The sequence below is a fragment of the Apostichopus japonicus genome, chromosome 3 (assembly GCF_037975245.1).
Source record: "Apostichopus japonicus isolate 1M-3 chromosome 3, ASM3797524v1, whole genome shotgun sequence".
Classification (NCBI taxonomy): domain Eukaryota; kingdom Metazoa; phylum Echinodermata; class Holothuroidea; order Aspidochirotida; family Stichopodidae; genus Apostichopus; species Apostichopus japonicus.
Genome location: NC_092563.1, coordinates 23,926,198 through 23,939,476, shown reverse-complemented (window position 1 = coordinate 23,939,476; position 13,279 = coordinate 23,926,198). Strand labels below are relative to the sequence as shown.

Here is a 13,279-nt window from a genome sequence, read left to right as displayed (position 1 = left end):
CTTTATGTTTTTCGTATGCGTTTATATTACATGTTCTACTCCGTATACGCTCTCACCTAAGTTGTTTTTGCGGTTAACAGGTGTCGGGTATTACAAATTAGGCTCCTTGTTAGGATAAGGGGTAGTTACGCCTGCAGGGTCCAGGAGAGTGTTCCCCCTGCTCCGCTGCGCCGGAGAGGGTTACACTCCCCCCTGCTAGGAAGGCGTCAGTGACTTTTTGTTAGGGGCTCACCTAAGGGAGTTTTCTCGACAGGAGTTGTTGGGGCTGGCTAGAGGGTCCTAGCCACCCCCTATCTTCGTAACCGTGAGGCCACTTTTTAGGAATGGTCTCATGAGAAAGGAGGAGTGACCGGGGGGGCCCGGTCATAGAGGGCGCACAGTGTTATTATTTTACCAAGACTTTATAGGCACAGTAGAATGAAGTGCTAAGGTTGTGAGGAGACAGGTAAGCTCGTCACTCGTAAATATCCAAACCAGTAAGTTTTGGAATGTTTATACCGCGTATTATGTTGAGTTTATATATTGCCTGTTGAATCACTTGAATGGCCAATATATATGAACATTTCTGTCTCAATAGATACATCTTACTGAGAGTACAAAGGCCGCACACATGAGTTTGAAATCGATTATCTCTAAACGCCATAAAAGACAATTAAAATGAACAACAAAGGGTTTCTTATCGTCATGTGTTTCTTTAAACTGATCATTGTGTACAAATTATCAATCTTGATAGAAGCAACCACGGCTTCAAAATTCTACATTATTAAAAAAAAAAAAAAGTCGGTCGCTTCAAGATTATTACTACCTCATAAAAAAATCATAGCCCGAGTTTAATTCATTTTGTGCGATTACTGATTTTTAATTGTTCCTCTTGTAAACATATAAGACGAAATGAACCATAATCCTCGGCTCCTCGGTCGAAGAGTCTTGTCAAGTCAAACTTAACGTTACGTTAATAAATGAATCAATTATTGCTTGCCAGTGTTTAACGACAAGGCTTTCTTATAGCCTTTTCTGAATTGCATACAAGATGACGGTTGTATTATTGCTTATACGTATTGTAGAAGATGTAGAAAGAAAAGTATCGTATATGAACAAGATTATCGAGTTCGAGGGCGAGGGGGATATAAGAGGGTGAGAAGGGGGTGAGGGGTGTAAGAGGGGAGAAGGGGGTGAGGGGGTGCACGAGGCCGAGAAGGGGTGAGGGAGTGTCCAAAATTACATCAGTTAAGTGTTTGCTTTATAATCATTGCATTTAGAGGTCTTTATGATCACATTTTCAAACGGTCACGCCCCACCCTCCACCGTATAATAATAATAATAATAATATCCCTGCTCCTAGTATCCCTGCTCCTAGTAGAATGTGTCAAATTGTAAAAATAACAATTTACCTAGTTTGACGTCAGGTCTACGAGTCTATGTGTGAGTCTGAAGGTTCAGTTTATGGATGGAGGGGGGGGGGGGGTGACTTCCAAGGGCAGTGGTACACTTAACTTTGGTATGAAGGGGAAAACCACAAAATCACCTAAAACTGCCCCAACAAAGTGGACCTTCTGTGCATTTTGTACTACATATTCAAGTATTTGAATGTTGTTTTATTAAATTGCAAAAATTGCACAAAAAAAAAATATATATATATATATATATACACATATATATATACATATATATATATACACACATATATATATATATATATACATACACACATATATATATATATATATACACACACACATATATATATATTTATATATATATACACACACACACATATATATATATACACACATATATATATATATATATATATATATATATATATACATATATATATATATATATATATATATATATATATATGACTCATAATTGACAAATAAGGAGTAAAGTTTTTGAAAATATATTGAGACCTTCGTCAGCAATACTTGGCAGTCGAATGAAAAGTACAAAATGTAACACAATGAAAGTATGACGCTAGGCAAGTGTAAATTGCATTGATGGAATTAGTACCAAATAAACCATGACTATACAGGAAGCGGATTAAGGAGCAAAGAACGGATTACATATGTTTGTAACTGATAGTTGCTAAGGGGTTGAGGCCGGTGATGTGAGACATAATACGAAAGATTCAATCGATTTCTTTACTATCAGTTCGGGCTGTCACCGTTTATTGGTGGTATTATGGCATTAAAACTGCATGCTTTCATTCTCCAACTGAAAACGTGTATCTCATTTTCGGACTGAAAACGTGTATTTCATTTTCGGACTGAAAACGTGTATTTCATTTTCGGACTGAAAACGTGTATTTTATTTTCGGACTGAAAACTTGTCGGACTGAAAACTTGTCGGACTGAGGGGTGTACCCCGAAATCATGAGTGAGGAGTAAGAAAAAAAAAAATTGAACGTAAAAGAAAATTGGGAATCAGTGTGAAGAAATAACCGATTCTGCCTAGATCAACAAATTTTTGGTGGTAATTTGCCTAAATTGATGTATTATGATAAACCTGCCAGGGGTCTACAAATAAGTCTCAGTGGGTATACACATGGAAAAGGTTTGGAGCCCATTTAGGTACCTGGCAGCTGCAGTGATGTTGAAGATAGACCCCTGTCAGTGTCAACGAACCCAGTGGGAGGTTGTTATGATAGACAAGCTAAGAAGATAGTTTTGATAGCAAATATGCCATGGGATGATGAAATGTCAAAGGTCATAGCCTACAACTGCCTTTTTCTCTCCTTATAGTAGCTTTTTGTAAAGCACTCTGGGTATCAACTTCTGACAAGTTTGCCAAGTTCATGAGTTTTATACTGAAAATGAGATTTTCTTGGATCAAACTAAGACCAATTAGATGTTTGTTTACGGAATCAATGTTAAGTAGTGAGTCAGTAATTTATGACTAGATTTGATTTTTAATCTTTTTGTCACCGGGACATTTTTTTCCTTCAAGTTTAATAAACAGCTTTACAAAATGCAAATATGAAAGAAGGAATGAAATATTTATTAACATTTTCATCATTTGGGATAATCATAAAACCTAAACTAATGTTCAATTTTGATGAAGGTTTTATTCGTGCCATTTGGTAGATCGATCACCATGACTACCAGAAATTGTTTCAAAATAAACACAAAATGTGACATGATATTGTATGACTCTTTTGTGTTACGGTTCGTTTTGTGAAACTTTCACACTCTGTTAACTTCCATTCCCAATGATGCCCACCCTCCCCCCCCCAAAAAAAACATGACTGGTTTATGGTGTGCATTTATTAGCTGGCAGGTGTGATGGACCCGTAACTTCCTGTAGCATTTCTTTCGAGATCTATGGTTGGGATGAATGTAACAATTTGAAAACTACAGACAAATTAGTTGGAATTGTTTACAAAAACATAAACAGGAAAAGATAGAGAAAATGCAACTGTTTTCAAAAACTAACAGGAGAATATATCATCTTAGAGTAGCATGCTAATACAATATAAGGCAAGGGTTCTACAGTTCTTTTTCAATTAATCTTTCAAGTCCAATCTGGAAACAATTCATCGGGCAGCTTTGCGATTAGTGCTTCTATTTGCGCAGTCCGCTCATACATAATGCTGTGGTTGTAGCTTGGTGAAATCTCCATGACAAATTCCTAATATTTGTCAACTTTCTGTTGAAAGAAATGGCCTCAGTAGAGAGATGAAATATTAACCACATTTAACCTGCAATTTTTTTACTCCAACTAGCATATCCAAGGTCATACACAAGTATTTATATGTAGGCGCCACTTCTGTAGGTAAATTTACTGAAGAAGGCGATGTAAGTTCATATTAAATATTTAAAAGCAAGAGTGGGCAGAAAAATGCATATTGGTTAAACTATGAATGTGTTATATATATCTAAGAAAAATTTAATTGAAGTTACAAACTTGAAATTTAACGAGTGAATTTTATTGTCTTGCAAATGAGGTTTCGGTGGTCTATGTACTTAACATTACTTTAACTGCTACATGTTTTAGTAGACTACCAAATGTTGTTTGTAATGATCAGTATAGACTAATATTATAGAGCAGTATCAATGCAGATTAATTTTGAGATTGATCAAAACAACTCTCAAGCTGTATTACTGTAGATTTATTTAGAATAGAATTACAGTAGAGCAGTGTCATGATAGACTAATCTAGAGTAAAATATGCTAGAGTATTATCAGTGTACTAGACTTTGCTAGTGTAGACCACTTTGGAACAGTATCATTTAGACTTATCCACAGTACAATACTCTGGGAGTGTCTGGGAGTTTTATCAGGATAGACTATCCTAGAGCAGTATCAATGTTTACTTAAATGCAACATTATTGTAGACTTATTGAGAATATACTACAGTACAGTAGAGCAGTATCATAGACTAATCTAGAGTATTATCAGTGTAGACTATGCTAGAGTTAGACCACTTTAAAACAGTATCATTGTCTCAGTTTAGACTAGTCTGGACAGAGAGCTGTATCAGTATGGAGTACTCTATAGAATTATGACATTTGCATTTTAAAGCTAAACTGTGACTTTAAGATGAGAGAGCCCAATGTATAAACATTGCCATGACTAGGGATATTTTGAATTATGTATGACGTACAACACTACATCCCTTTAAGATGTAGAAGGCACACAGTTCAGTTGCAGTTCATTTAAATTCTGTTTAAATTCTATTTAATATTGGTACTAGTGAAGCTAATACTCCTTAGCAAAGCATGCTAGATTTATGCTAACTGTGTTGCTGTACCTTGTGCTACAGGATACAAATTATTCTGTACATGTTTGTATAAGTTTGGTAAAGTTATTCTTCATAATAGATGACTTTTTAACCTTATACGACCCTTTATGTTGACTTTACTCTAACAGCAATAACTCGGTGAACCAGAGTGTAATAATAAGCAGTAGGCAGGACGTGATTGGTATTAATGAACCAAAGGGGGATGTTAACAGTTTGTGTAAAAGATGCGTTTGCATCGATCTTGGTAACTCTGACAGTCTTTGAGAATTTAATCTCTAATTAACAATGCAGTTCATTTATTAGCTTGACTATTCCCAGTCTCAATTCAGAAAAAGGGATGGAATTGCAAAATACAAAAAAGACTTTTGAGTCGCAGCTTGCGTATGATTAATACTGATGTAAAAAATTGACAACAAAATGTTTAGAATCAAATACACTTGTGTCTTGCTAAAGTAATATTCCTTTGGTAAAAACCATCTTTTTTTAACAATTTTTTTTCGGGATCAAGTCCAATTTCATTTTGAGCATATTTGTAACATTTGCAATCAAACACAAAAAAAGCTTTTGAAGGGATGGTGTCGGGTGAAGCCCTCAGAACTAAATCTTAAATGGTTCAAATCCTTTATTCATCTTCATGGAATGATCATAAAACATCAGTTCTACACATATTGAGGGACAAGAGGATGACATTCCATCTAGGAATGTTCTACCTCCACACCATGGCGAGAGAGAGAGGGAGAGTTGTGTGTAAATCATCGCTGTATTTCTGTTTGTGTCATGTCACATTTGTTTGATTAATTTCTCTTTACTGAATCTTTTTGACAGGGACATTACATCCAGGGGAACATAACCCTCCTCCCAGGGTTGTGTAAAAAAAAAATCCCTTTCAATGAATTAAAAGTGCTCCTTTTAGTTAATGCAAAGTATTCAGTTTCTATTTTCAGTTTCCAGATTCTGTGAAAATACTGTGAAAACTGTCCTATATCATAGATTGAGATGCACTTTCTTTGGTGGGCATGTATCTCACTCTCCTTTAAAGTTCCTGTCTCCTCTCACACACCCCTTCCCCTCCCCTCCCAACAATTCACCCCTCCTCCACCACCCCTGATTTTCTGATATGATCATAGATGTGTCTCTTTGTTTGTTTTTACAGGCCATGTGGAGTGCCCAGCCCATCCTGACAACGTTACTGCTTGGTCTCCCGTCCATACTGATGACGTTCGTCTGTTACTCGCTGTGTACTGCAGAACCAGCCGAGGAAGGAGAGATGGACACAGAGGACGAAGGAGAGGAAGGGATGGAGGAGTTAGAGGAGGAACTGTACGACGAAGGAGGAAGTAACGAGGAGGAACACCTCAAAGCAGATTGAGGATGTCCTACCGTAATGACCCTATCACGGTCCTATCGGATGACCGTAATAACCCCATTACGGTCCTCTCGGAGCAATCGGAACGTTTATTGAATGTTACTATTAGTTTTTGACTATTAGTCATTGGTATATCCTCTTAATACAATCTTCATGGAATTATTCTGGTGGAAAGTGTCTTAGAAACAGGGGGGTTTTTTGGTAGCAAGTTTAGCTAACATTTTGTTACATACTGAAATGACCCTTGAAAACAGAGTTTTGGGCCTTTAGTCAACAATTTTACCCAACCTACTGATTGTCCTATTATTATTCAAAATAAGAATAAACTTAATCAAGCTAACCTTTATGTTTTACTTTATTTTTTGTCAGCAAATGAAGGTAGATAATCAACGAGGAATTAATTTGATTCTATCGTCAATCTTTCAGCACCCACACTCTTTTCTAAAGTATTATTAGTCACATATTAGCAAGCAAATTTGAAAACTTGTCACTTTTTTCTTATATTTAAAAACTAAGATATTATTGACAATCTCCCTGACCTACATTGTTATGCAGTTCATGTGTGTGTCTTGCTTGGGTCCACAATAACACAACAACAAGAGTGTGTGCCGTATTGTGTTTGGTACTGACTTTATGAGTATTAATGAGGTTATGGGGTCAAACATAAAAAATCTTTATATTGCTATAACTCTGCAACCATAAGTTGCATTGTAGCCAAACTTGGTATACAGTTGTTGGTTAATTGCTGGTACATGTAGGTCTAAATGTTTTGGGATCATCTGGACCCCAAATATTTGCGGGCCCATTTCTCATCTGGTTGGGCCCAGATTTTATTTGCACCTCAAATGCTTTTTGAGATTCTTTGGGCCCAAATGTGTAGGTCCCAATATTTTTGTGAACATTTGGGCCCACATTTAGTGGGGTTCAATATTTGGGCAGCAAATATATTTTTGAGCCAGTTTATTGGGCCAAATATGTTAGTACCATTTAGAGGCAAAATTTTATTGGGCCTTATATGTTTGGGTATGGCCAAAATCTTAAAATTGCTCCACAAAACACAACTCCACAATCTTAAATCACATTGTATCCAAACTTTGAATACAGTAGTTGGTTAATAGCTGGTACATGTGGGCCAAAATATTTTAGGCCCTTTTTGGCCCTAAATTTTGGCTGACCCATTTTGTGGACAAGTGGGCCTTAATCTTATTTCCACCTCAACTGCATTCGAGACACTTCTTCTTTTTTGTGCAGCCAAAATATTTTTTTTTTTTTTTCTTATATTAGGTCATAATGGGACTCTTCAACCTGTTAATTACTAGACCTCTGCAGTTGCAATTTGATGACATACAACACTTTAATATTCCATTAAGCAAGGAACCATAGTGCCTCTTTGGGCTCTTGTTTTACTTTTCATCAAAAACATTTATTACATGAAACTCGACCCTTCATACATGGCAATCTTGGTTCAGCCTTTCATTAATATCAGCTAATGGTTCATATTAAGTTATTGTAGATATACTTTTAATACATGTTTTGACTAATATTGAGCAAATTTTGACCAGTTTAGTTAAACAATAATAAGTGCTTATTGTCCTTGTACTATAGACTTTCAAACAAGCACTGACTATTCAATATGTCATAAATTGTGTAAGAATTAGAAGAAATATTAAATATTATTCATGTTGTTTTAGTTCAAAACAAAAGTTCATTAATGAAGGATTTTGCACGTCTGTTTCCTTCTTGAACCAGAAATCATGACGATTTAGATGTTGATGACCTTATATAGTTAATTAACAACAACGGTTATGTTAATTGTGTTAACTAGCACCACTCCTGAAATCAGTGACTTGTATTTTTTTTCTAAAGGAATGTGCAATATCGATATCTTTTTGTATGTGTCCAAAAATGAAAAGTAACGATTGATATTGTATGTACTGTAATCAAATGATAAAAAAAAAAAATAAAAGAATACAAATAAGGATTTATCAGAATTGCAAATAATACCAGATCTATAACAGCGAATGTTGTATTTAATGCTAGTCGGTTATTAAAGCTCCTTCTCTTGAAGTATTGTGACGGCGAAAAAAACAAAATTCCTTCTTTTTAAAACTTGAACACATTTTTGTTTTGACTTCTGTATGATATCTTACAGTGTTCCCGTTTTATGTTCTGTTAGTTTTATATAGTGCTGTGAATTTGATATGCTAGTAATCATATTGTGGTCCATTTTATATGCTGCTGTGAGGGTTGTTGTTTAATCAACACAGCTAAGAAAATAATTTTCAGCATTCAAACAAAAACCAAACTGTTCAGATCAGCTCCAATATGAGTTTACATGATGCGTAGCTTAAGCTCTGTGCATTAATTGCACATTAATACTTTAGTAGAATCTGCCAACCAGAGGTCATTGTTACATTCAAATTCTTTGAATGTATGAAATATGCATAGATCTAGGACCAGTTATTGGTTGCAGCTTCCAGTAAATGGATAGGATTTAAGTTAACCTTCATCTGGTTGATGAATATTCAGATTGCCAGGTAGGAAATTGCTCCACGTTTCAGTTTTCTGCAAATAAAGTCAAAATTGGTTCGCTGAGTAGCCTTAGTCCATTAGGCCGGCTGAAGAATATTGAAGATATACTAAAAAAGACAAAACATTTGTCTATCCTAACTAACATATCACATCTGTTAAAAATATTCAAATGGAGGCAGCTATTATGCAATACCTATAGACCACACCCCCCCCCCCCCTCACACCCTTACCTTTCTTTTCTTTGAATGTCATAAATTAGTCTCTTGGTGAGATTGGTTAAATTACCAAATTTAATTCTCTCATGGTGAGATTGGTATTGGCTTTTGTTTTACTTGTACCTTTTTCTTGTCTTCAAAAATATATGAATTCATTAGTCGTTATGTCTGTGATTGGATCGTTGCACTTACGAAGTGTGAAAATTTGCATCACAGTAAAGTGAAAGAATGTTTGTAGATAAACCATTCATGTTACAAGGTTTTATTTTTGGTGCTTAAAGAGATGAGCTATTTTAGATGTTTAAGTTCTCATCAGATCTGGAGTTTGTAATTCATATCACAGGGTTCTCTCTCTCCCTCACAAGACTAGTCATTTGATTGCCTTTGGAAAATTGTATTTTATCTTCATATTATAATAAAATAACCGAGTAATTTGAACACAATTCAAAAGTCTACACACATCACACAGTCAGGTTTATATGCCTTTTACTCAAATTAAACTGCATCAAAGAATATTTATCGTTTGCTAAAAAAGTTTTACAGAAGTTAGAAAATATTTGTTTTTATAAGGGAGCTCTCGTGTGTCAGTGTTAATAAATTTTGTTAAATATACAGAAATGTTTCTCAATTTGATGGTTTCTCTGATCAATGTCTTTCACAGATGTCTCAAATAAAATGTTACTCAGTCTAAATAAACCTTTCCAATACTGAAGTTCTCATTATGTATATTCTGTTATTCTTAATATATATATATATATATATAAGCGGGAGGCCCGGGTTCGAATCACGGTGAAGGCTGGAAGTTTTATCACTGTTCTTGATTTTCCAACTCATTACGATTTTCATTTATATATATATATGTGTGTGTATGTATATGTATATGTATGTATATATATGAATATATATATGTATGTATATATAAAGGAGGCCCCGGTTGGAATCCCGGTGGACGCAAGGATTAGATGAGGCTCCCTGAAACGCCGGGAGCAAGGTTTTATTGTTACCCAGGTCCCTTTTGAGAGAGGTTATAGTTTCTTTAATCTGATGTTAGTCAATTTGTTTTACCTCATTACCTCAATTAGAATCATTGATACAAGAAGTCCCCCAATGATCTTATTATGCTTCTGATCTTCCGAGAGAATATTAGCTTTTATTGCCCTAAGACTTTTACCCCATCTCAGACGATCAGACCCCCTCCCCCCCCCCCTTCGCTGGCATAGAACTAACCCATTGTCAAACTTTGACGATGCATTGAACATTATCCTTTAAATGTGGAAAGTCCTTCGGGCAAAACATGAAAATTAATTACATTTCAAAACGTTTCTATATATATACCAATCAATCGTCAAAAAACGTGAGTGTTCGAGAGACTGGGGGTGAGGGAGAGGTGATGTAGACATAAAATGGTTAGATGTCCAAAACTACTCTAATTTGTTTTGTCTGCAGAGCCTGTTGTTTTAACAAAAAAATCAGACATTTGTGAAAGTACAGCTCAGCAGAAGCTGTCAAGACTGTCTGGCTACCATAACAAACTTGTACTGCTTCTCATTACTTAAGAATCAAACTTTGCGTGAACAATTTTACAGAAGCTTAAAAGTGCCATCAACATAAGAAAACTTTGCTCCAATAAGTCAACATTTGTCAGTAAATTGTTTAGATAACAAGATAATATCTTATCAAAAACCAGAAAAATTGTTGGATTGCTCAGTTGCTTTATAACTGAGCAATTGAACAATTTTCTGCAAAAATGTTTAATTGACAACTTAGCAGATCTCGTCAATTCAACATTTTCCTGCAAAATGTTCAATTGTTCACTTCATTCCAACTGAGCAATTGAACATTTTTCTGCAAAAGTTTAATTGACAACTTATCGTATCTCGTCAATTCAACATTTATCTGCAAAATGTTTAATTGTTCACTTCATTCCAACTGAGCAAGTGAACAATTTTCTGCAAAATGTTTAATTTACAACTTACTTAATTGTTCACTTACTCAATTGGAATGAAGTGAACAATTGAACATTTTGCAGGAAATTGTTGAATTGATGACATAATAAGTTGTTAAAGCAACAGAGCAATCCAACATTTTCTGATGATTGATAGGATATTATCTTGTTATCTAAACAATTTACTGAAAAATGTTGTCTTATTGGGGCAAAGTTTTCTTATGTTGATGGCACTTTTAAGTTTCCGTACAATTTAGCTACATTGACCAATCAGTCATCTCAAAAGAAAAAAAGTTTCAAACAAAGTCTGTATCTGATAAAAATTCATTGTTACATAAATAGTTTTTTCTTTGGTTTTATCTCAAATATCATAGCACACCCTTTGATGTACAGTTCACCCTGGGGTGTCAACAAAACCCAGATACAATTATTTTCGGGCTTTTTGCCCTCGTGTCTGTTCTCTGGATATTTCAGATGGCCGAGTAATTTAATATCACCCGCAGTTATACAAAAAAGCCCCATTTTGATTAACATATTTTAAGGTTTCAGAAGCCATCGCCCCAGGTTTACTTTCACGATATTTAAAGCAGTATTCTGCTTTTCAGAAAAGAATGACAGCAAGCAATTTTTTTTTTTCAATTGAAAATGAGTATTTAGGACTCTTTTAAGTTTTAAGGAAAAACAATTTGAATTTCTTAGGGGAATGAAAAATCTGAAGTCTTCCACAATAAGTATAAACATAGCACAAACTGTGCCTATTGCTAGCACAACATAACCAATACAGTCAATAAACCTGTGCAGCAGTTTCCTGGTAAAACAACTTTCACCACTGGTAGAAATATATTTCAAGGAAAAAGATACTTCAAACAGCTTTTGCATTTGTTAACTTCACCAAAAAACGAGTCTTCTGGTTCTCCAAAGGAGAAGCAGTCTTCTGTTATTCCAATGTTCAACCCATTTTTGTAGAAATATTTAAGTTTAGGGATAAAGTTCAACTGTTGTTATATTTATAGATACATCTTTTTTTCGTTTGATATTTTATGATTTTATCAAACCTAATATGAATCACTCAAAATGTGATGAAACTAAACTGTTAACAGACAAGGAATTAATGATTCCAATCTCTTCACACATTCCCTGGCTCATAGACCCAGACGATTTTTCCTGTTAATGTTTACCTTGTGAAAGATGAAAATCATATAGTTTCAAAATGTTTAACATAAAATTATTTGAAATGTAATATTTCTAGTCACCCTAAAGGCAAACTCATTGTAAGGGAATTTAGTATCACAAAACATGTTTTTTTTTTTTTTTTTTTTCATCAAAGTTAAAGCTCATGCTTCACATTCATTTATAAGCTGATTTAACTTTCCAAAGAGAGTTACTATCAAAAGCTAAGTCCTAAGACAAAACCAGAGACTATGTATCAGGTTTTATGGATTCATGTTTGTTTTTATAGATTATAAAACATGATATTTTTTTTTTAATAAACAAACCATCAAGATTCCCTACAGGCAAAGAATATTATTTCACTGCTTGATGCCATCATGTCAACATTAATTCAGGATCCATTTACTGCAGATCAAAGGAGATAACATTTTTGAAGCAGTTATCTGAAATTAGAATATATCCACTGTCTTGTGGAAGAGTCCAATGCTCTAAAGCAGGTGTATGAATCTGTAATATTGCACTAATATCTATAACATATTTCCAAGATGCCCCAAGTTAGTTTTTTGGAGTACATCAAGCTCAGCTTAATGAAATCAGTAGAGATATAGCTATAGGCATCAATACAGCTATCTCAACAGTGGTACATCAACATTCATACCCTAACACTGAACCTAGAATATAGATACATTATAGATCTGGAATAAAAACGCTGCGATGTCAGTACTGATCCACCAAAATGGATACACCAACACTGATCCATCAACTCTTAACAGCACTGATCCAACAGCAATAATCCCAAACCTGATCCATAAACAATGATCCTTCAACAGATGAAGATTGGTACATCAACACTGATCCATCAAACCTTGTCCATCAGCAACGATACATATTTACAGATCCTAACCCATCCATATTAATCCTTCAAGCTTGATCCTTCAACAGTGATCCACTTACACTGATACATCAAGGACTGATCCTATATAGGTTCAAACCTAGTCCATCAGCAATGATACATACTGATCCTAATCCATTCCCATCAATCCATCAAACTTGATCCCTCAACACTGATCCACTAAGACATCAAGGACTGATCCTAGGTTCAAACCTAGTCCATCAGCAATGATACAGTACATACTGATCCTAATCCATTCACATCAATCCATCAAACTTGATCCCTCAACACTGAGCCACTCAGATTTATACATCTACACTGATCCTTCAAACCTAATCCATCAACACTAGTTTATATTGATCCTTCAATACTGATCCACCAAATTGATCCATCAACACTGATACACTAATAAATAA

At 34.9% G+C, this 13,279-nt stretch overlaps 1 protein-coding gene across 1 annotated transcript in view; it reads left to right on the top strand.

Moving 5' to 3' along the window:
• LOC139965548 (protein disulfide-isomerase TMX3-like) overlaps positions 1-9,568 on the top strand; it is a 37,247-nt gene extending 27,679 nt beyond the window's left edge. The window contains exon 14 of the mRNA XM_071968034.1: positions 5,897-9,568. Coding sequence (XP_071824135.1) covers positions 5,897-6,112 — 216 coding nt within the window. The 3' untranslated portion in view covers positions 6,113-9,568. The remainder of the gene's footprint in view (positions 1-5,896) is intronic.
• Positions 9,569-13,279: the final 3,711 nt, after the last annotated feature.